Source organism: Peromyscus leucopus, chromosome 1, assembly GCF_004664715.2.
Source record: "Peromyscus leucopus breed LL Stock chromosome 1, UCI_PerLeu_2.1, whole genome shotgun sequence".
Taxonomy (NCBI): Eukaryota; Metazoa; Chordata; class Mammalia; order Rodentia; family Cricetidae; genus Peromyscus; species Peromyscus leucopus.
The window spans coordinates 63,655,119-63,678,421 of record NC_051063.1 but is presented as its reverse complement, the minus strand read 5'-3'; the positions used below and the strand labels follow the sequence as shown (position 1 = coordinate 63,678,421).

General features: G+C 50.1%; 2 protein-coding genes across 3 annotated transcripts; one reads left to right on the top strand and one right to left on the bottom strand.

Moving 5' to 3' along the window:
• Positions 1-11,928: 11,928 nt before the first annotated feature.
• Positions 11,929-18,023, top strand: Pgghg (protein-glucosylgalactosylhydroxylysine glucosidase). Of its 2 annotated transcripts, XM_028869868.2 has the most exons (14): positions 11,929-12,057; positions 12,737-13,017; positions 13,470-13,680; positions 13,756-14,191; positions 15,034-15,153; positions 15,333-15,464; positions 15,646-15,757; positions 15,862-15,934; positions 16,023-16,159; positions 16,288-16,421; positions 16,518-16,613; positions 16,724-16,821; positions 16,893-17,104; positions 17,180-18,023. In XM_028869868.2, the coding sequence occupies exons 2-14, from the start codon at positions 12,762-12,764 to the stop codon at positions 17,233-17,235; spliced, it is 2,073 nt and encodes a 690-aa protein (XP_028725701.1). In that variant the 5' UTR covers positions 11,929-12,057; positions 12,737-12,761; the 3' UTR covers positions 17,236-18,023. The 2 variants fall into 2 exon arrangements, with proteins under 2 accessions (XP_028725701.1, XP_028725706.1); XM_028869873.2 differs by lacking the exons at positions 11,929-12,057; positions 12,737-13,017 and adding an exon at positions 13,029-13,192.
• A 1,497-nt stretch (positions 18,024-19,520) lies between these two features.
• On the bottom strand, positions 19,521-20,922 carry Ifitm5 (interferon induced transmembrane protein 5). Its single transcript, XM_028872252.2, has 2 exons — positions 20,568-20,922; positions 19,521-19,967 (listed from the first exon to the last, which is right to left on the bottom strand). The coding sequence occupies exons 1-2, from the start codon at positions 20,757-20,759 to the stop codon at positions 19,755-19,757; spliced, it is 405 nt and encodes a 134-aa protein (XP_028728085.1). The 5' UTR covers positions 20,760-20,922; the 3' UTR covers positions 19,521-19,754.
• Positions 20,923-23,303: the final 2,381 nt, after the last annotated feature.

Sequence of the window (23,303 nt, the reverse complement as noted above, 5' to 3'; positions counted from 1 at the left end):
TGATGATCATGGACGAATCCCCAGAAACTGTAAGCAAGGACCAATTAAACGTTTCCTTCTATAAGCTGCCTTGGTCATGGTATCTCTTCACTGCAATGGAACAGTAACTAAGACAAATACCCAAGCCTTCGGGGGACATTTATAATTAAAATCGCCACCTGGTCCCAGAAAGACTAGAGTCCTTGGTGGGCAAGCATGGCAGCAGCTGGCAGGCATAGTGGTGGGAACTAGAAGGTGAGAGCTCACGTGTTGAAAGGCAAGCCTGGATCAGAGAGAACAAACTGGAAGTGGAGACCCTTCTCCAATCTCTCTTCTTCCAATCTCTCAAAGCCTACCTCCACACTTCTTCAGCAAGGCTGCACCTCCTAACCTCCCCAAACACTGCCATCAACTGGAACCAAGTGTTCAAATGTCCAAGCCTACGGGGGGGGGGGGGCATTTTTCATTCAAACCACAGCGTTCCACTCCCTGGCCTTCATAGGCTCCTAGCCACATCATAATTCGAAATACTTTTAGTCCAATTTCCAAAATCCCCATAGTCCTTTACAGTCTCACCATTGTTTAAACATCCAAAGTGTCTTCTGAGACTGAAGGCAGTCTCTTATAATATAGTCCCCTGGGGAAAAAAAACAAACAAACCAAACTTCAAACTTCCAACATATAATGGCACAGAATATACCTTCCTATTGCAACAGGGAAGATATGGTAGAGTCGGGAAATACTGGACCAAAGCGAGACCACACTCAGCAGAGAAAACATCAAATCCTGCAGTTCAATGTTCACTGTGTAGGACTAAAGTTTTAAAGAGCTTGGTTTACTTCGCGCATCCAGTTTTGCTGCCTGCGACATATGTCTCTCTCTTGGGCAGATGTCTCACAACTTTGCAGTCTCCAACATCTTGGGGTCTCCCCTGCAGCCCAGGCTTCACTTTCACAGCTTTACACACAATCTCTCATTGCCTCTTTGCAGGGAATTCCTTGCCACATGTTGCTTGGCCTCAGTGGCTCTCTGAAACTGCCAAGTAAGAATTCATGCTCCCTAGGATTGGAGAGATGTCTCAGCAGTTAGGAACACTTGCTGCTCTTCCAGAGGATCCAGGTTCTGTTCCCAGCACCCATACGGCATCTCACAACTGTCTATAACTCCTTTTCCAGGGGATCCAGTGCCCTGCAAGTTCTAGGCATACACACACACACACACACACACACACACACACACACACACACACACACACACACACTTGCAGGCAAAACAAAATAAAATTACATGCATACAATTATTCATACAAAATAAAAATTAAAAAAAAATCATGACCCCTTTACTCTCGAATCCTTTGTGTCTCTAAAGCTAGTACCATGTGAACAACAACGCCAGGACTGGTGTGGACTGTGGGCCCTTGGATCATACTAGCAACAGTGTTTGTTTATTAATTAACAGAAAACTCCTTAGTTGGAAGCTTAGTGGTGTAAGGTCTTACCCTGAGGGCAGCCTTCCCTTTGTTCCAGGGCAGAGTGGTACTCTCCATTAAGGAACAGCTTACTCTGTAGTTGTTGTTGTTGTTGTTGTTGTTTTTTCTCTTTACTCTTTGCTCTTTGGGGGCCCACTACTTAGCTCCCAAATAATCACACAGAGACTTATTCTTTCTTATGAATGCCTGGCCTTAGCTTGACTTGTTTCTAGCCAATTTTTTTAAAATTATCCCATCTACCTTTTGCCTCTGGGATTTTCTCCTTCTCTGTTCTATATACCTGTCTTTACCACTTACTCCACGGCTTGCTGTATAGATAGGTGGCTGGCCCCTGGTGTCCTTTCTCTGTCTCCTTTTCTCACTCCTTTTCTTCTCCTCCTCCTCCTCCTCTCTTCTTCTTTTTATTCTCTCTGCTTGCCAGCCCTGCCTATTTCTCTCTCCTGCCTACCTATTGACCACTCAGCTCTTTATTAGACCGGTTAGGTGTTTTAGACAGGCAGAGTAACACAGCTTTACAGAGTTAAACAAATGCAACATAAAAAAATGCAACATATCTTTGCATCATTAAACAAATATTCCACAGCACAAAAGAATGTAACACATCTTTAACTAATATCCCACAACATTACTCCATTTTCCTTTTAGTTAAATCTTCATTTATTTCTGTGTTGTTCCCTATAGTGTTTGCTTTAATCATGCCCCCAGCTAAAGATTAAGCGAACAGTCAACTTGTTTGTTTGGTTTTTTAATTCATTCTTCTTCTATGATCTTGTGATTAACATGTCGAAAAACTGTTCCAATTGTTTCATGGTATGTTACTGAAACTGTCTGGCCATAAACCCATAACCATTCTTTTCCCATGATAATAAAAGTAACTGCACAATTCCACTTCTGTAATCACTTGCTCACCTGCTGTAAAGAGGCTCCCCTGCTTTTAGTCTTGACTGCGTTAGCTTCCTGTTCTTGGGGAGACTGTAAGTTTGGCCTGAATGTAAATTTATTTTTTAACCTTACAACATCTCAGTGTTAGCTCCTGGTTTTTTTGTTTTGTTTTTGTTTGTTTGGGGTTTTTTTTGTTTTTGTTTGTTTGTTTGGTTGATTGGTTGGTTGGTTGGTTTTGGTGGTTTTTTGTTTGTTTGTTTTGGGTTTTTGTTTTTGGCTTTTCAACACAGGGTTTCTCTGTATAGCCCTGGCTGTACAAGAACTTGCTCTGTAGATCAGGCTGGCCTTGTAGGCTAGGCTTGCCATCACCACCCAGCAAGAGTGGTACCCTTGGGACTGGAGAGATGCCTCAGAGGTTAAGAACACTGGCTGCTCTTCCAGAGGTCCTGAGTTCAATTCCCAGCAACCACATGGTGCCTCACAACCATCTATAATGAGGTCTGGTGCCCTCTTCTGGCATGCAGGCATACATGCAGGCAGAACACTGTATACATAATAAATAAATCTTAGAAAAAAAAAATTAAAAAAAAAAAAAAAAAGCCGGGCAGTGGTGGCGCACGCCTTTAATCCCAACACTCGGGAGGCAGAGGCAGGCGGATCTCTGTGAGTTTGAGGCCAGCCTGGTCTACCAAGTGAGTTCCAGGAAAGGCGCAAAGCTACACAGAGAAACCCCATCTCGAAAAACAAAACAACAACAACAAAAAAAAGGAGTGGTACCCTCAGTGACACCCTAGCTTCCTTAACAATTACAGTTCTCTCTTCCAGCACAAGCCTTGCTACACCATTAGGCTTCGCAGTGCTCTTTCCTCTCCAAACTGTACTTTTTGTATTTATTTTTGCCCACTTGCTCTTTTTCACTGTAGACCTGCCTAAGTTTTATCAGTAACAACCATGCACAGACTCAATACTATGTTGTCTTGAAATTTCCCCCACTAGAGAAATTAGCCCATTACTTTAAAATTTGACCTCAGACAAGTTTTTAGGACAAGAGCAGAAAGCAACCAGCTTCTTTGTCAAATTATCACACAAATGGCTTCTAGCCCAGTTGGCAATATTGTTCTCCTCTGAAATCGCTTGAGCTGCACCTCTACAATCTAAATTGCTCTCAGTACTACTGTCTTTTAGGGTCTGACTAGAATGGCCCTTTAAGCTCTACTTAAAGCATTCAACCATTTTTCTAGTCTAAAGTTCCAGAGTCTTCTGCATTCTAAAACCCAACATGGTCAGGTTCTTTGAAGAAAAATCCCATTCCTGGTACCAATTTCTGTATTAGTTACTGTGACCAAAAAAAAAAAAAAAAAAACAGTAAAAACATGCCCAAAGGCAACCAAAAGAAGATACTGTTCATTTTTGCATTTTGCTTACAGTTCCAGAGGAACAGGAGTCCCTCATGGCAGGGAAGCCCAGCAGCACCCGGCAGGCACAGTGGCAGGAACAGAATACTAAGAGCTCACATCTTCACAGGCAAGCATGAAGTAGAGAGAGGAAGATATAATCCCTTAACGCCCACCCCCAGCGACATACTTCTTCCAGCAAGACTGCACCTCCTAAACCTTCCCAAATAGTGGGATCCAAGTGTTCAAGTGTTGGGAACCACCAATAGGGACCTGAGTGTTCAAATGCCCGAGTCTGTGGGGGAACATTTCTTTTTTTTGTTTGTTTTTGGGTTTTTTGTTTTGTTTTGTTGTTGTTTTGTTTGAGACAGAGTTTCTCTGTGAAACAGTCCTGACTGTCCTGGATCTCACTTGGTAGCCCAGGCTGGCCTTGAAATCACAGAGATCCACCTGCCTCTGCCTCCCGAGTGCTGGGATTAAAGGCACATGTCACCACCGCCTAGCTGGGGAACATTTCTAATTAAAACCACCTCACCTACCTTCCTGGAGCTAGTGTTCTGGACCTAGCAGAGAGACAGACAATAAGTACATAGAGGATATTATGAATATCATTCAGTAAATATGTGATACCTAAATACATAACATGTAAATATGTATGATGTATAATCATGTATTGATACTTAAAATATGGTAAATACCTATATAATACAGAAACAAAATACAGTAATATAAAATACAGTACATAATATACTAAATGTATGTCTGAAACATGCAATAAGTAGGTGTGTGATACATCAAGTGCATGTGAAATACACAAACAAGATACAGTGTGAGCCAGGCGGGGGTGGTGCACGCCTTTAGTCCCAAAACTTGGGAGGCAGAGCCAGGTGGATCTCTGTGAGTTCGAGGCCAGCCTGGTCTACAGAGTGAGTTCCAGGAAAGACACAAAGCTGCACAGAGAAACCCTTTCTCAAAAAACCAAAAAAAAAAAAAAAAAGATACAGTGTGTGATACACACACACACACACACACACACACACACACACGTGATAGATTAAGACAGAATATAATAAGTACGTATGGAAAGATGGGGAAAATTGAGAAGACATGGAAAGAGAAAGAGGACTCGCAGTCTAGTTTGTATTTTCTGCTTGTTGAAAGTCAAGACTTCCTTCTTTCTTTTTGGCTTATGAGACAGGGTGTATGTGACCCTGGACATACTGGAACTGACAAGGCAGACCAGGCTGGCCTCAAACTCACAGAGATCCACACTTGCACCACTATGTCTGGCTAAAGAATCAAGATTTTCAACACAACTGCCCAAATGAACCTCACCTACAAAGACAGTTTTTCTCTTCTTGAGACGTCTCAAATTAGAAATGTGTTTCCTGGGTCTGGATAGACGGTTCAGTGGTTAAGAGCACAGGCTGTGTGGGGGCTGGGGATTCGAACTCAGGTCCTCAGGCTTGCACAGCAGCACTTTACCCACGGAGCCGTCTCTCCTACACTCTCAAGTAAGAATTTCATAAACAAGTGCAATGTAATTTCTTAGGGCCAGACTCTTTGTGAGTTGTTTTGTTTTAAGGCAGGGTCTCATACAGCCCAGGCTGGCCTCTGGCTCACTGTATATATAGAAGATGACCTTGAACTTCTGATCTTCCTTCTACCTTTACACCACTGTGATTACAAAGCGTCACTGTGTGGTTTAAGCCATGCTATGGAGCAAACCCTCGGCTTAGCACATGGTGTGTAACCAGTCTGTTTGTGACCCTTTGCTTTTGTGTTTTGTTTGTTTTGTTTTCAAGACAGGGTCTCACTATGTAGCTCTGGCTATGCTGGGACTCACTATGTAGACCAGGCTGGCCTTGAACTCTCAGAGACCCACCTGCTTCCGCCTCCCAAGTGCTGCAATATGCCCAGCTCCTGTTTGTGACTTTTGAATTTAACTTTTTAAGGTCAGCCGTCTCTCTCCCATAGATCTAAACAATGCACCTCATAAACCACCTCACAAACTCATCTACAAACGGAAATTCTTTGAGAGGAGGAGTAAGCCAGCTCATACCATTTTTATTCAACTTTTAAACTTTACTTAATCTTTAGCTTTGCTTAAACTTTGAATCTGGCTGTAAATTGTATCCTTTGAGCAATATAATTTAATTTAAAAGCTAAAAATGAGCCGGGCGGTGGTGGCGCATGCCTTTAATCCCAGCATTCGGGAGGCAGAGGCAGGCGGATCTTTGTGAGTTCGAGGCCAGCCTGCTCTACAGAGCGAGATCCAGGAAAGGCGCAAAGCTACACAGAGAAACCCTGTCTGGAAAAAAAAACCAAAAAAAAAAAAAAAAAAAAAGCTAAAAATGATACATAGTTGTTGCTAGTGTTAACTGAAAATATGGAGTTCCTGTTCCTGGGTTCTTAGCCTCCTTAAAAATAAACTCTGAAGGGAACTAGAGAACTATTTGGCTAAGTATTTGAGAGAAAATCAACTGGGCAAGTGTATTAGTAAGGGTGCTTCAGAAGAACAGAATTGATAGAAAACACAACACCTGGCCTCTATGTCTAATCTAGTGGCCGGCTCTATCTTCTGATCCTCAGGCAAGTTTATTAGGGTGCACAATATACCACCACAAAGAAAATCCCTCCCAGGTGTGCCTAACTGCTTGGGCTTCAGTTGATTCCAGATGTAGTCAAGTTGACAACCAAGATTAGCGATCTCAGCAAGCAAGCTGTAAATCTTACAGGAAAAGGGAGATGGGAAAAGAAGGTCAATCTCTTTCGTCTTAGGGTCCAAGAAAGCAGGCAGGTTCAGCAATGGAGGTCAGCAAGCTGCAGGGCAAAAGACAGTGGGGATGGATGAAGAGGTGAGGGTGGGGATGGGAGAGGCTGGGAGGCGGGTGACTTCAGCAAGAGTAAGAACATCTAGAGGGTGGAGGAAGGAGATAGTCGAGGAAGGCAAGGTCAGCGAGACAGCGTGGTGGGTACGAACACTTGCCAAGTCTTCCCATGTGTGTTAGATCCCTGGCCCCCACATGGTGGAAGGACAGAACCAACTCCCACAGGTAGTCGTCTGGCTACAGGAGTACACACAAGTGCATGCCCACACACATACACTAAATAAATCAGTGTACAGATTTTTAGTTTAAAAAAAAAATGGGGCCAGAAAAATGACTCCGTGGGTGAAGAAGCTTGCTGCCAAGGCTGATGCTCTGAGTTTGATCCCTGGATCCACATAGTAGGAGAGAACTGACTCCCAAAAGTTGTCCTCTTGTTAGAATAAAAAAATCTCCTGGTCAGGGCTGGGGAGATAGCTCAGTGGTTAAGAGCACTGGCTGCTCTTCCAGAGGACCCAGGTTCAATGCCCAGCACCCACATGGTGGCTCACAACTGTCTGCTAACTCAGTTCCAGGGGATCCAACACCCTTATACTGACATACATGCAGGCAAAAACACGAGTGCACATGAAATATAAATAAACAAGTAAAGAAGAGAAAAGAGAAAAACCCTCCTGGTCAATAGAGCAGAATCTGTGACCAGGATAGAGGTCTAACATTCCGGTTGGGCGGTGTCATTCTCTCTGCCAGGCCCGGAACGGCAGGCTCACCTTAAGCTATGAGATAAGCCAAATAATAAGCCATTTAATGGGACATTGTGCTTTTCCTCCCCAGAATCCCTGTCTCCAGTGCAGTAGTTTAGAGGCCACAGCCATTTGGGGGTCTAAGTGCACCCAATCTTAAGAATTATCCAGAAAAGCATAATGACTTTTCCTTTCCTTTCACCTCTTTTATTTGTTTATTTTTTAATATTTATTTATTATGTATACAGCATATATGACTGCAGGCCAGAAGAGGGCACAGATCTCATTATAGGTGGTTGTGAGCCGCCATGTGGTTGCTGGGAATTGAACTCAGGACCTCTGGAAGAGCAATCAGTGCTCTTAACCTCTGAGCCATCTCTCCGTTTTTTTTTTTTTTGTTGTTGTTGTTGTTGTTTGTTTGTTTGTTTGTTTGGGGTTTTTTTTTGTTTTGTTTTGTTTTGTTTTTTTAAGACAGGGTTTCCCTGTGTCATCCTGGCTGTCCTGGATCTTGCTCTATAGACCGGACTGGCCTCAAACTCACAAAGATCTGCCTGCCTCTGCCTTCCCAATGTTGGAATTAAAGTGTACCCAGATTCTTTTATTAATGAGACTAAGAAACTCCGAAGCTAGGACTGGAGAGATGGCCGGGCAGTTAAGAGCCCATGTGACTCTGCCAGAGGACCCAGGTTCAGTTGCCAGAACCCACATGATGACTCACAACCATCTGTAACTCCAGTTCCAGAGAATTCAGTGCCCTCTTCTGACCTCCTGAACACACACAGTGTGCAGACATACGTGCAGACAAAACACTCCAGACACATAAAATAAGAATAACTAAAATCTAGAACAAAAATAGAATTCCTTTTCCTTCCAGGGATCCCACAGCCACCGTAAGTGACAGACCCAGGTTAAGAGGCATGGTGGTGCACCCCTTTAATCCCAGCACTTGGGAGGCAGAGGCAGGTGGATCTCAGTGAGTTCAAGGCCAGCCTGGTCTACAAAGCAAGTTCCAGGACAGCCAAGACTGTTCACACAGAGAAATCCTGTCTTGAAAAACCAAAAAAGAAAAGAAAAACAGGTTTGCAGGCTACATTAGGCTTAGGAAACAGAAACTTCTGCTTGTAAGGTATGGAGACTTAATAACAATGTATAACAACAGGCCTCCTTAACAACAATGTGGCTCCTGTTTTAATTTCACAGTCCTATTGGTGTTCCAATATACTAGGAACATATACTGGAAGGCAATGTGAGAGTCAAGGTCACACTTTAAGTTTTAATTACTATGCCTAAGAGATCCATGAAACAAAAATGTCTCTGATCTACAAGCCCCTTGCCCAAGGACAGATAGTTCCTGAAATGCTGGAGGCTATTGTTTATGGGAGATAAATAAACAAACAAGCTTGTTTGTCCCATCTGCACTGATATGCTTGATCACATGTAGGCGGGAGGTTCACAGGCAGGAAATACATCAGGATGTGTGCTTGTCCCTGATTGGATGGAGGCTGGAGGTACATCAGGATGTATGCTTGCCCCTGATTAGATCTGATGAGAAATGTAATGAATTATGGATTTTTCTTCTTAAGCCCTTGCAAAATGTGATTTGGGTCCATTTTCTGGAGATCCAGAGATAGACCTAGCCAGAGCCCATCCACCTGGGCAGTATTTAATTAAAACTAGCTTCAAATTTGGCTTTTTTTTTTTTTTTTTTTTTTTTTTTGGTTTTTCGAGACAGGGTTTCTCTGTGTAGCTTTGGCCTTTCCTGGAACTTGCTTTGTAGACCAGGCTGGCCTTGAACGCACAAAGATCCACCTGCCTCTGCCTCCCAAGTGCTGGGATTAAAGGAATGCGCCACCACCGCCCAGCCAAATTTGGCTTTAAATTGTGGTAGTGGATTTATTCTCAATGGGTAGGATTTACATCAACAATGAACAGACTCAGCAGGTTGTGTTTCTATATTTATTCATTTAAATGTATATGTAACAACAATGGTTAAAAATTTGGGAGGGACATAGGTGGAGGAGTAGGACAGAAGGTGAAAATTATGTAATTATATTTTAACTAGATAAAAATAAATGATAGCTAGGTGTAGTGGTGCACATCTTTAACTCCAGCACTCAGGAAGAAGAAATAGGTTGGATCTCTATGAGTTTGAGGCTAGCTTGGTTTTCATAGCAAGTTCCAGGCCAACCACTCAAAAACATAAAATAAAAAATAAAGATAAGGACTGGAGAGATGGCTCAGAGGTTAAGAGCCCTGGTTGCTTTTCCAGAGGTCCTGAGTTCAATTCCCAGCAACCACATGGTGGCTCACAACCATCTATAATGAGATCTGGTGCCCTCTTCTGGCATACAGGCATACATGCAGGCAGAACACTGTATACATAATAAATAAATCTATAAAAATAAAAGCATTTCGGCCGGGCGGTGGTGGTGCACGCCTTTAATCCCAGCACTCGGGAGGCAGAGGCAGGCGGATCTCTGTGAGTTCGAGGCCAGCCTGGGCTACCAAGTGAGCTCCAGGAAAGGCGCAAAACTACGCAGAGAAACCCTGTCTCGAAAAACAAAACAAAAAAAAATAAATAAATAAATAAAAAATAAAAAAATAAAAGCATTTCCCTAAATAGGAAAGGTCCAGTGGGCTAAGGGAAAAATGCAAAAAGCAGCTGTTTGTGAGATGTGTGACCCTTTATAGGGTCTTTACACAGCACTTACCTCTCTCATGTTCATATGTAGCAGGCTTTTTTCACACATGTTCTGTTCCTTAAATGAAGTCAGGTGAGGAAAAAAGGGCTTCCAGTCTTGGCAAACTGTCCCTGGCGGCTCTATTTGTTGTATCCAGCCTAAGGGAAACCAGCCAAGAGGGAAGAGCATCCAGTCTTTCACAGCCAACTGGCTTCTTTCATATGTTAATTCTGAAGTCCTTTTCAGTCTCCTCTCCTGCTGTATTAGGTCACTTTATATGTCTTCTTCTGACTTCTTACTCTCTTATACAGATGTGCTTCCACATTGACTTGTCCTGAAATTCTTTTCTGCAGTGGACTTGACCTCACTTTACCTGGGTGGTGGTCCCCAAGATGGAACTGGGCCTACCGCTCCAACACGGGGCTTTGGCTCCCTACAACCACGGACAGGCCTTGCTGCTATAGGCTGTAGAGGACGGCAGTGTGCACTGAGGGCTGGGGAGACTAAAGCCAAGGACTGCTGGCTCACAAAGGCTCCGCCGGGGAGATTTTCAAAGAGGAGGTGCTTGAGCAGAGAGAAAGAGAGGGAATATAGTAAGGGAAGGGAGCAGCTTGGAAAGTATCAGAACTACTAAGGAAGTCGACGCTGGAGAGATGGCTCAGTGGTTAAGAGCAAGTCTTCCAAAGGACTTGGGTTCAATTCCCAGCACCCACATGGCAGCTCACAACTGTCTGTAACACCAGTTCCAGGTGATCTGGCATCCTCACATGGACATGCATACATGCAGGCAAAACACCAATGCACATAAAAATAAATAAGTTAAAAAAAAAACAATACTAAGGAAGCCTGGGTATGATTGAGAAAAAAAATTTTTCTGGAAGGGTCCAGACTGAACTGGGCCAGCAGACTAGACCATGAGAGGAGAGGTGGGGGATGGGGGGGGATAGAGGGAGAGAGCACATGACAACCAAGAGACCAAGAGAGCTCATAGCTAAAATGTCTGGGTTATATAGGAAAGAGACGAAGCTCAGGGGCTGGAGGTTTAGGGTGGGGGCAAGGGATGCCAGCCAGGATGTCTCTGTACAGGTACTTATGGATAGGGACTGGGGGAGCCCAGAGGCTGGCATGGACCTTGAGATGCCAATAGGCACCAGGCATACTTAACAGAGGAGCCATAGAGGTGACATATGTCCCTTTTGCCAAAGATAAGGTAGAAACTATCTTCTCAAGTCCCTAAGGGAATTCTGGCTTTTGTCTAAACGCCAGACCTTGGGAAAAGGAATTTCTTGGGGCCTAACAGGTGGTGCCTGTTCAATAGGAGAGGATGGAAAATGGATTGGAAAACCAAAGCAGGCAGAAGAGTATTTAGGGAGGTGAAGTCTTGTGAGGTAGCCAGCTGCAAACCTCTGGGTGTAAACGGGGGTGTGACCTAACCCTCCCTGCTTGCTGGCTGCTGCCCTGGGTGGGCACTGGAAACAGCAGCAGCAGTCTCTACGGTGGATCTAGGAAGCCTGGGCTCCACACTGGCCATTGGTGGCACCGAGACAAGGTAAAGAGGGTTTTGATCTGGGCAGCTGGACAGCAGAAACAGATTCTGGAGCAGGTGAAGCCCAGGTCTGTGACTGGACTGGTGAGCAAATAAGGAGTCTGAGGCAGACCAGGGAACTGTTGAGAGGCAGGGACAAGACAACCCCAGGTGCAGCCAGGAAGGTGGGCAGATGGAGATCAATGGGGTGGGGTCCTCAGCAAAGGGAAGGACTGTCCAAGAGGACTGGCCAGTGTCCTTCCTAGTGACTAAACGTCACTGTAGAGTGGGATCTCAGCCCAACCTACCTTTACATACATCTTAGAGCCCAAACTCAACTAATCCCACTTCCAGTACGACTTAGCACGGGCACTCGCCCCAGAGACCAAGACACTTGCCGGGTTCCGCCTAGACCCAGCCCCGCCCACCCGCCACGCGGCAGGGCCGCTTCTCCTTCCTCCCGCCTGGGGCAGCTCGCACCGCGCCGACCGAGTCTACTTATACCGGGGGCCCGCACTGTCTGGAGCCGGGCTGCGGTGAGTCGCAGAAACTGCCCGTCCCCGCCACCCACCCACCCCACCCCCCTTCCCCAACCGGCCCTCACCCTCTTCCACCAAATACTCGAAATTCTCTCTCGTCCCTTCACACCCCTGTCTCCTAGCCTGCCTGTCAACCCGCTCCTCTCCTCTCCGGCCCCTCCCCCCGCCCACACACTGGCTTCCTCTTTCCAGTCCCCAACTAAGTCCCGCTCCTCCCCAGTTACGGTCCCCGGCCACCACCACTCCCGTCACTGTCCTCCACCACATCCGGTTCCTCCTCTCCCACCCCACGGCTCCCCTCGCTACCCCCCAGTTCCTCTGCCTCCACTGTCCCGGCTCCCGGAGGGTTCAGGGTCAGCGCGGAACTCCCTGTTTCCACTCTCAGCAATTTCTAGCTCGGCAAGATGGGTCGGGACCTCGAGGGAGGGAGACCTGTTGCGGGTGCTGAGGGATCCGGTTTGCAGATTCAGCTGAATCCCTAGCGGTCCTCTTGAGTGAAGGGTGTGTTCTCGGCGCAGCCCCTAAGTGGAGGCTTTCGAAGTACTGCTACCCTAAGCTAGCCCCTCACTCCCCTCACTAGTCTCTGGGGATCGTCCAAGTTCCCTGGAGACTTGGGGGTTTACTGTCAGTGTGCCGAGGGAAGCCCAGCTAGTCACTGTCAACTCGCCTTCTCCAGGCCTCCCGGACTGAGACAGCTGTCCATGGACAATTCTGAAGACGACCCGACCATATTCAGTACCCACTGTCTGCCCAGTGACCCCAGGTTCTGGGCCACTGTCACCAACTCATACCTGGGTACACGTGTGTATCATGACACCATACATGTAAACGGTGTGTACAATGGAGCTGGAGGGCACACTCACCGGGCAGTTCTGCCCAGCCCCCTCAATGTCCAGCTGGAGGCCCCTGCAGGAACAGAACAGCTGACTGAGACCTTTGCCTTGGATACTAACACAGGTTAGCCATCACCAGTCCTGGTCAAGCTGTGGCTCAGGGTGAAAGGGACCTCCTCACTGGTCCATGGAGTCTCACAAGGGAAAGGGACCACAAAAGCCCGTATGTGACTCAGGCCTGTAATCTCAGCACTGAGGAGGCTGGGGCAGGAGGATGGAGAATTGGAGGACAGCCTCAGGTACATAACAAGATCCATCTCAAAAATAATAAACAAATGGCCTTTAATTTAAGAAAGAAATTAAGCATAAAAAGCTGCCTCCCAAGATGAGGCCTCTGGTTTGTCTTGCTTTCCTTTCATCTGGGTGGGCCCACTACACAGTCGGGAGGGGCAACCTGAGGTCTGAGGACCCCCCTCCCAGCCCAGAAGGGCCATGGTGCTCCATGGTGTTGGGAGTCCACAGCTTAGAATCCATCTGACCTTCCCCAGGATGACCGAGGCTCCCAACCCTCCCTAGGTTCCTTCCTGCACACCCTGGAAGGCTCCAGCTTCCGGGCTTCCCAATGCATCTATGCTCACCGTGTGTTACCCCATGTCCTGGCCTTCAGCGTGTCCATCGCACGCTTGGCTGCAGGGAACAAGCCTATCACAGTGCCGCTACAGTCATCCTTCTCTCCAGAAAGCCCAGACCTGGACCTACATGAGGGGCCCAACTTCCAGGGAGCCCGGTAAGGAGCATACTGGGTAAATCTAGGAAGCCCAGACGGGGAGTCCTTTCCTGAGACTCACTTACGCTCTTGCAGGTACCTACATGGCCACACACTCACCCCTGAGCAGCCAGGAGAGCCTCACCTGGAAGTACACATGCTGTGGATGCCAGCTCCTCCAGCCTTGACCCTTGGGGAAGAGGAGCAGGACAGGACCTGGGACTTCCTGACGGTGGTTGGTGGCAGCCAGGCTGAGGCCCAGGGCTGCTTTGCTGAGGCCCTGCAGCTGCAGACTCAGGGTGTTCTGTATACAACCCATGCAGACACTTGGGCCCAGCTCTGGGCAGGCTGTGGCTTGGATGTGGCTGGGCCCCTGGCCCTGCGCCAGGCCCTTCGTGGTTCTCTTTACTACCTGTTCAGTGAGCTCCCCCAGCCTGGCACCCAAGGATCAATCAGCCATGGGCTCAGCCCCGGAGGCCTCTCTAATGGGAGTCAGGAAGAGTGTTACTGGGGTCACATCTTCTGGGATCAGGTACACCCTGCACCGGTTACACAGGAAGAGCTGTGTGTAATCGTTTGGGGCGTTGCTTTGAACTACTTGAAATCAATACTATAGAAAGCACAGGGGCAATAGACAGGAGGGCTTCCTGGAAGAGATGGTTTCTCAGAAGAGAGATGTGTAGGAGTTTGGTGGAAAAGTGATCCAGGTTAGAGCAACAGAAGGTGCCTCACTGAGGTGGGAAAAACAGCAGGCCAAGACCACCAGAGCCTCAGAGTGAACTGGGTACTGGCCTGGAGCCCGCCAGAGGACTAAGAAAGCCGTAGAGACTTTTTAGAGGAAGGACGCAGGTGGAGATACAGTCTGGAAAGATCTGCCAGGAGTAGCAGGGTGATGGGAAGCAAGGCTGGAGAGGCCAAGGATGTAGCGTATGGCATTCAGTGGCCGTGGGTGGGAAAGTATTGAGGGGGAAGGCTCAGGGCCATTGTGAAGTCTATGCTGTGGCCCACTTGGCAGTTAAAGCCAAAGGAAGCGGAGGCCAGGCAGCCAGGGAGCCTAGAACAAGGCCTGGACCCTGATGGAGACAAACTAGGCCATTAGCATCTCCTGATGCTGCCTGGGCTGAGGACCAGAACTCTGCCGCTGTCTAGGATGGAGGGAGAGCACTGGAGTGGGCAGGTGGGGGAGGGCCCGGGTGGGCCTGATGAGCATGAGATGAGGACCCCAGAGAGAGGCGGAGGGACCGCCAGAGGGTAGGGGAGAGGAAGCCTCCAGCTGTTTTACTTGCTGGAAGCCGTGGCGGGGTGGGATGTGGGCAGTGAGGGAGGGAGGAAGTATGGACTTCTGTTTAACCCCAGAATGGTTCATCCTCTTAGGACCTCTGGATGTTCCCAAATATCCTGATGTTCCACCCAGAGGCTGCCAGGGCCATCCTGGAGTACCGAGTCCGTACACTGGGAGGGGCCCTGAAGAATGCCCAGAACCTAGGCTACCAGGTAATGGGGCCTGGGCACCATCCTATAGGGCCCCTGGCCCAGGGTCTTCCAGAGCCATTCAGTGACCACCAGACCCCCATACCTCCTCTTTCCTTTCCTCCACAAAGGACTGCACCCCTGGTAGGACTGGGCTACCCCTCCAGATCAAGACCTGACCGTTCCCTCGTCTTTCCTCACAGGGAGCCAAGTTTGCCTGGGAGAGCGCACGCACTGGCCTGGAGGTCTGCCCTGAGGACATTTATGGGACCCAGGAGGTCCATGTGAATGGAGCCGTGGTGTTGGCCTTCCAGCTGTACTACCACTGCACTCGGGTGAGGCTCCGTCATATCCCGTGTGTGCCCATGCCCCTCTCGGGGCCACACTCTACCCTGGGACCCCAGGAAGTTGTGTGAAGAGGGTCTTTGGAAGCCAGGCATCGCCCCCTGGGTGTTCAAAGGGTAGACACTGGCCCTGCGCAGTGACCCGGTGCTTTGCCCTGCTCTCGCTCCCCAGGACCTGCAGCTCTTCCAAGAGGCTGGTGGCTGGGATGTGGTCAGTGCCGTGGCTGAGTTTTGGTGCAGCCGTGTAGAATGGAGCCCCCAGGAGAAGATGTACCACCTGAAAGGTGAGGGCTAGGGAACACGGTGGCCAGCTCAGCGTAGACGGTTACCATGGAAAGGCGTGTCCTGAGCCCCTACACTAACTGTCATGGTGGCCTCATGTGACCAGGAGTCATGCCCCCTGATGAGTACCACTCAGGAGTCAACAACTCTGTGTACACCAACGTCGTGGCCCAGAACAGGTCAGACATAGACCTCCCGTCCCCTGACCCAGCACAGAAGACGGGGTCCAGTCAGAAGCCATGCAACTATGGCCTGTACTCTCCCCAGCCTACGCTTTGCTGCCGCATTGGCCAAGGACCTGGGTCTGCCTGTCCCCAACCAGTGGCTGGAGGTGGCTGATAGGATCAAGGTGCCATTTGACTCTGAGCAGAACTTCCACCCTGAGTTTGATGGCTATGAGCGTGGTGAGTGGTGCTGAGTCCTTCAAGGGCCCTTCTGCTTGGTCACCGCCCCGCCCCCCTTCACCGTGGCATACCCTGATCTCTTCGCCCAAGAGTCCATCCCCATCCTGCTGCCCCGCCCCCCAAATCAGGAGAAGAAGTGAAGCAGGCGGATGTTGTGCTCCTGGGATACCCAATCCCCTTCCCCCTGCCGCCGGACATCCGAAGAAACAATTTGGAGATTTATGAGGCTGTGACATCCGCCCAGGGCCCTGCTATGACGTGGGTGAGGAGCCTGGCGGGTAGTCTCACCCTACTGTCCTCACTTACCTCCCCACGCGGTGGTGAGTCTCGCTGCTTCAGACCTGCATTCTGACCCCAGAGTATGTTTGCCGTGGGCTGGATGGAGCTGAAGGACCCCTCCAGGGCCCAGGTCCTCCTGAGCAGGAGTTTCATCAACGTCACCGAGCCCTTCAAGGTCAGCCTGGCTCCCACCCACCACCCACTGCCTCTCCCTTCTCCCACTGTGGTAGTCTCAGCAGGGGGAGGGGCCTGCTTCGGCTGGTAGCCTCCTGTCACTGCCTGCAGGTGTGGACAGAGAACGCGGATGGGTCTGGCGCCGTGAACTTCTTGACAGGCATGGGCGGCTTTCTTCAGACAGCACTCTTCGGATGCACAGGATTCAGGTGAGTGCAGTGACCGGCGGCCAATTCCCACCTGTCCCGACCCTCTTCACACAGCTCTTCCCTCCCCACAGGATCACGGAGGCAGGTGTGACCTTTGACCCCCTGTGTCCAGACCTGGTCTCCGGAGTGTCTGTCTCTGGCATCTCCTACCTGGGGAACAAGTTTAACTTCACCTTTTCCAAGGACTCTGTGACACTTGAGGTCACAGCCCGCGCAGAGCCCTGGGCGCCCCTGCTAGAAGCTGAGCTGTGGCCATCCCTGGCCCGGCTCCCTTTGCCACCAGGTAAGGAAAAGCCTTTGGACATGTGACCCAGAAGTCTTGGTGCATGCCCTAAAGGATTAACCTTCTCTCTTTCAGGACATAAAGTCTCCTTTCCCCACTCAGCTGGCCGGATACAAAAAGCATCCCCTTAGCTGCCCAGCAATTCCAACTCTTCAGTGTTTTGACATTAGAACCCCGTTCCAGGACCTCTGGGACACTTTTGGGCCCTCAGCTGCATTTCCCACAACCCCAGTCTCTACACTTCCCCTTCCTCCTTCCTCTCCTCACCATCTCCAGTACTGGGCTATCTACCTAGAGCTTCATACAATCGTTGCTTTGGGGCTGACCCCAGCCCCCTGCCCTTCAGCTCCTCCCTAGGCTGTCTCCCTAGGCCTTAACCTCCTCGCTCACCTCTGGTCTCTGGATTGCTCTGGTCTGGGGAATGGCCACCTGCTGAGAAGGTGGCCAGCAGGTGGGTCATGGAGTCAGGGGCTTAGCGGCCCCAAACAAGAGCTTCCTGTGGCATGTGGTTGGGACCAGACAGGGCTGGTTTGTGACTTTGAACTTCCTATTCTGTGACTCCTGTTGACGTCAGATGGCATTTAGCATAGTGGGTTAGGGCGAGACTCCTTAACCATGCAGCCTGTGAGAAGCAAGGCCGCGCTCTCACCAGAGGACGAGGTAGATGAACGTCAGAGACCACGGAGTTCCTGGCTGGTGACCAGAGAAACTGGAGTCAAATGGGCGGGGTTCCAGGCCGTAGTCCTGGCCATCTGTGCCAAGGAACTACCCAGGCTTCACTCCTGGTCCTCAGTACCTGGCATGCTTTATCAGTATTTCCCCAGAACAAGGTGCATAGAATAGGGATCCTGGTAAATCCTGTGCCCCTGGACCAAGCCAAGTTGGCTCATTAAAGTCCGTGCGAGCAAAAGCTCCTGAAGTCAGGTGTGTGATGGATTCATGTCCCTTTGCACCTGGGGCTGAGTGGTGATGTGCTTTCAAAGCTCAGGAGCAAGGTGGGGCCCTTGTGTCTTCCTCCACCTTCTTTATGGTGAGCCAGGAGCTTATCTGGCAGAAGTAGATATTCATCTGCTGCCTCAAAGCCAGGCTTGGTTGGTGACACTGCACCCAAAGACTTGATGTAGCCCAGGACCTGTGCGTGTGGTCTCTTCTGTGCATGTAGCATGGTAAGCTTCTGGGGCCGTGGGGGTGATAGAACATGGCACAGCTGATTGGGTCTAAGCAGCCTGGGGCAGAGGAAGCTGCTGCTGCTGCTGCTGCCTCACTGGCTTGACCACACACTGTCCTCAGCACCAGGGCACAAACCAGGCAATCCTGTCCCAAATTATATATGGAGGCTGGCAAAACATCCCATGTTTGGGGACAACTACCCAGGAACAGATAAGTCCCTGTAGGCAGCAGGAGCTGACCTTTTCTTGAACTAGGCCAGGGGCTCATGTCAGCACAGGGTTTCTATCTTTGTCGAAGCACAGTCACACACTGTCCTTGTCCCTTGTCCACAATAGGACTAGTACTCAACACTAGCTTTATCTCCAAACACAGGTCAGCCTGTGCCCCTATCTCTAGGGATCGGCTTGGCCCAAGTCAGTAGCCTGGAGCTCCTCAGGGCCAGCGTTTGGCTACAGGCACGTGGCGGTATGCAGAGCGGCCTCAGCTCTCTGAGTAGGGCAGCTAAGCAGAGACCTCCAGCCTAGAAAGAGCCGGCAGGGAGAGGGGGCTCCTGGGAAGGAAAGGGACCTGGGTGGGGTGCTCAACCCCGGAGCCTACTTTTGGTTAAGACCCATGCAGTTAACCTGCTCTGCTGTAAGCTGACCGCAGTAAGAACCTGGGTGGGGGTGGGGGAAGGGCTCCCTGCAGCCTCATGAGGGGTGTGTCTGTGTGTCTGCTGGATCTGGTGTAGAAGCCAGGGGCACGTGACACAGGGAGGAGAATAATGTGAGAACATGCCCATAGTACCACTGGTGCCTCCGAACTTCTCCATACCCACTGCCTGTCTCCCTCCGACTATGTGTGAGGGAAGGAGGAAAGAAAGCTGTAAATGTCTGTGTGTGGATGGAGTCCAGGAAATGGACCCTGCCTACCTTCCCCACCGCCTTTACTGACCCAGGAAGGAAGAAGACCACTGGGGCGTATGGGGAGTCAGGGCACACCCTCACATGTTCTGGGACACAGGCCATCAAACCACAGGACAGTAGGAATCAAAGGCCCGAGTTCCCGAACTTCATCCTAAAATACTTAGGCTCCTCCACCCCAGAAGCCACAGGCTGCCCTAGAGCTAAGCAAAAGCAGTCGCCAAGGGCAGCCAGGCAGAGGGAATCAGATGCCTGGGGGTTGGCCAGAGGATTTCGTGCAGGGGGCTTCCTACATAACTACCACCAGGAAGGAGGAACCCACACACGTTTCTGGAATCTGCCACCTTTAATCATGAATGGAGGCTCAGCCTGGTAAGTCAGGGGGAAGGGGCAAAGCCAGGTGCCGAGGACCCTCTAGGTAAAGTCTAAGGGTCTGAGTGGGTCAGTGTCGATGACACATGGTAGACAAGAGGGTGGCCTCTGGGGTCATGGTTGGGCAGGGATCAAGGTGCTGTGGTAGGCACCTGGGGTCAGTGACCTGGCATCCTCGTCCTTGGTTCAGGACCGGCTCGGAGCTCTCAGTTATAGTCCTCATCGTCAAACTTGGTGGTGAAGAAAGCTGCAGAGTCTTTGGCCAGCCGCGATAGGTGCAGCGCCCCAGTCACCACCAGCCCGAGGAGCAGCAATGGAGGCACCAGTGTCCACATGGCAGCCAGGATGTTGTAGCACTTAGCCTTGGAGCCGTACTGCCTCGCAGCCTCCAGGTCCCCAGCTATCTTCTGGTCTCGGGCCTGCAGAGCAGCAGCAGAGCCAAACGGTTACATGTTCTGGTCCCCTCCCTCCCCCCAGAGAGGACCAGAGACCACCCAGAGCAACTGTAGGGCACAGGCTGGACTCCAAATCTTGATGGAGGGGTATGGCTGGAGGAGATAGTCCCCTGGGCTGGGCCTATAGTCTCCCAGCATGGCTCAGTTTGGCTCTTGGCAGGGTCCTGAGTCATGAGGGCCCCAGCCTAAAGGCTGCAGATATAGATTCAGTGGCCAGTCTGAGTCAGCAGCATCCTTGAGAGCCTGCTGTGGGAGAGGAGTCCTCTGGGAATCCAAGAATTCAATCCCATTCGGGAGCTACAGGGGTAACCCCTCTATGGGCAACCTTTAAGGACTTTATCCTTTTGGGGAGACTATATAGCCAGGCCTGTGAACAGTGCATATATCCCTAAGTGGATAGGTTCTCATGGTCCCCAAACTTGGTGAGGGACTGTGGCTAGGCTAACAAACCCCTTCATATACTTTTCTTTTGAATCCCTACCCCCACCCCACATCACCCCACATCACCCCACACCCCACACTCATTCTCCCTCCCCGGCCATTTCCATAAGCCTTGAAGCCAACCTTGACAGAGTGGACCAGCGCCAGGAATCCAAGGCAGCACAGGTTCAGGTAGATCGTGCTGAAGACTGACCAGAGCAGATGGTCTCGTGGTGTAGGGCCCGGTGTTCCCATGGAGAGGGCCGTGTGGGCAGCATCACCAACCTTGCGGGATGATGGGGCCCGGGGGTCCTCACGGGGATATGAAGTGTCCATGGGTTCCAGCGCCGTGTCTTCCTAGCTGAGACTAGTGCTCTCGGAGCACCACCAGGCCTGCTTATAGCCCCACACTATCCTCCCTGGCCGGCCAGCCCCACCCGCTATATATAACACAAATTACAGCCTCAGCCTGCCAAGTAGTGTGGCCCGCCCTTGCACCCCAGCATCCCCCACCCCTCTCAAAAGACCCCATCAAAGGCCACGGCGCCACATGGGCCATGGCTGCAGACCACCCACCAGAGCTCCCCCCCACCCCCCAAGTCTTGACTATCCACAGAAGGCTGCTCCAGGTCACTAGCTGCAAACAATTCCATGGTGGACCCTGGTGGACATGAGGCTGCCTCAGTTTCAGGGAGCAGCCAGAGCTCCCTCCTCAGGATCAGAGCTGCATGTACCCCACAGCCCTCCATCTCCAGAACTCGGAACCCAGGATCCAGACTTTGACCATGTCACCCTCTTCTGGCATGCACGTATGGGAGAGCAGGCGCGTACGTGCTAAGAAGAGAAAGGCAGGCAGAAAGGAATAATGAAGGAGCCTGGCCCTTCCCACCACAAACTGTAGAAGTCCCTCCCTACTCCCTGTGATAGGCATTCCCTCCGGCTCCTCTTCAGTCTCCTTGACCTGTTAGTGCTGCCCTTCCCAATCCTAACATTTGAGTGGAATAGTAAAGGGGACCTCAGTGTCTTCTCAGCTCGAATCCTTAGCCAGAGCTAATCCTCCTTCACACCTCCACTGCCCAGCCTGCCTCAGCTGCTCAGGTCAGAAGCCTTGGTTACTCTTGCCCACACCATTAGGATCACTGGACACCCACCAAGCAAGCAGTGTTGGGGCCTCCAGGATAGTCCGAGTGTGTGACAGGGAAAGAGGGACCCCGCCCTGAAGTAGGGAGGCTGCAGTGGGCAGGAAAAATGGCAGGGACCTAACCAGAGCATCTGGCTCTCAGAGGACTTTCTCCAAGGTCCCTTGTCATTTGGTCCCCTCCAGTCTTGACATGGGAAGATGGTGGGTGATATTACTAATCCCAGGCCTATACCTCCACAGCCAAATACCTGTACATCAGTGCCCTGGTCTTTACCGTCCTTGTAGTCGCTGCTTTATCAGTATTATTTCAACCCTTGTTTCTGCAAGTCCTGCTAATCTCAGAGACCTTTTTTGAAACATTTATTTGTATTATTTTTAATTATATATATGGGGGGTGGGTATGTGAATATGAGTGCAGGTGCCCACGAAGGCCAGTAGTGTCAAATTTCTAGAGCTGGTAGTTGTGAGCCACCCCATGTGGGTGCTAGGAATCGACCTCACAGACATCTTTACAGAACATCGACTCTGCCTTCTAGTCCTGCTGTGTCCTCCCCATGAGGTTAGCCAGATAAGGGACAGGGAAACCGAGGTAGACCCCATGCTGGGCGGACAAAAACAACATGTGACTACTCAGAAAAAAACAAGACCATCCCAAACTGACCAGAGGACGACTACCTAGCCTTTTCTTCATCACAATAACATCTTCCTATCATCAGAATTGTCAGATCTGCTCCCATTAGCATAAGGACAAAAGACAAGGGGATTCTAGTAGAGAAAAAATCCCGACATCCCAGGAGTTCCCCTCCCCTCCGCTCACCCCCACCTTACCTTGTGAATAATCATCCACTTCCCCCCTAAAAGTTTAACCATAGGCCAGAATGTTATTAATCTCAGCACTGAGAGGCAGAGCAGGTGGATTTCTGTGAGTTCTTGGCCAGCCTGGTCTACATAGTTCTAGGCCAGCCAGAGCCTCTATCTTAAAAGAAAAAAAAAATTTAAGAGCCATAATTAGTTTCATCCAAAGCAGGCAGTGGTGACTCATTACTTTAATCTCAGCACTTGGGAAGCAGAGGTAGGTGGATCTCTGTATCTCTGTAAGTTCAAGGCCAGACCGGTCTACAGAGCGAGTTCCAGGACAGCCAGGGCTTCACACAGAAACTCTATCTCAAGTGGGGAGGGGCGGGGGGGGGGGGAGAAACTATCCAAAATCCCAGTGGTGAAACCATCCGGAAACACTCTCCTGACCTTTGAGTATGTCTACTGGGTCTCCTCTCTGAGTTCTGACAATGCCAAGAACCCAGAAACACTGAGCTCTCAGCAATCTGTCTTTGAGAACCCCCAGGCTTCACTCACCAGCAACATCCGCTCCATAGCTGCTGCATACCCTGAGGCCTAGACCTGGACTTCATCACAGATGTTATACTCACACATCTGTCCAGTGGGGCTTCATAAAATGCAGCTGCCTGTGAGTGTGCTATGATACCTCTTCTGTTATCCCCAGGCCGGTCCTGTGCAGAGCCCACCCTCACCCTGTAAAGGGAGCAGGACCCACCCTCATCAGGAGGGGAGGAGGGAGGGCTCATCCTCAGGATTCAGGTTTCTGACCTCCTGCTCTGGGCAGACAGACCACAGCGAAAGTTCCTGGAGCACTGGGCTAATTTAAGACACTATGTCTAAAATCACTCCACTCTGGGCGACCCTGACTCTTGTGGAACAAGAACAGTGCTGGTCCTGAGAGA

Coding starts and splice junctions, on each gene's coding strand:
- Ifitm5 (XM_028872252.2), bottom strand. CDS start 20,759: ATGGACACTTCATATCCCCGTGAGGACCCCCGGGCCCCATCATCCCGC. Junction 19,968..20,567: donor CGCTGGTCCACTCTGTCAAG/GTTGGCTTCAAG, acceptor GCTGCTCTGCAG/GCCCGAGACCAGAAGATAGC.
- Pgghg (XM_028869868.2), top strand. CDS start 12,762: ATGGACAATTCTGAAGACGACCCGACCATATTCAGTACCCACTGTCTG. Junction 14,192..15,033: donor GTCACATCTTCTGGGATCAG/GTACACCCTGCA, acceptor TCATCCTCTTAG/GACCTCTGGATGTTCCCAAA. Junction 16,422..16,517: donor AGGGCCCTGCTATGACGTGG/GTGAGGAGCCTG, acceptor TTCTGACCCCAG/AGTATGTTTGCCGTGGGCTG.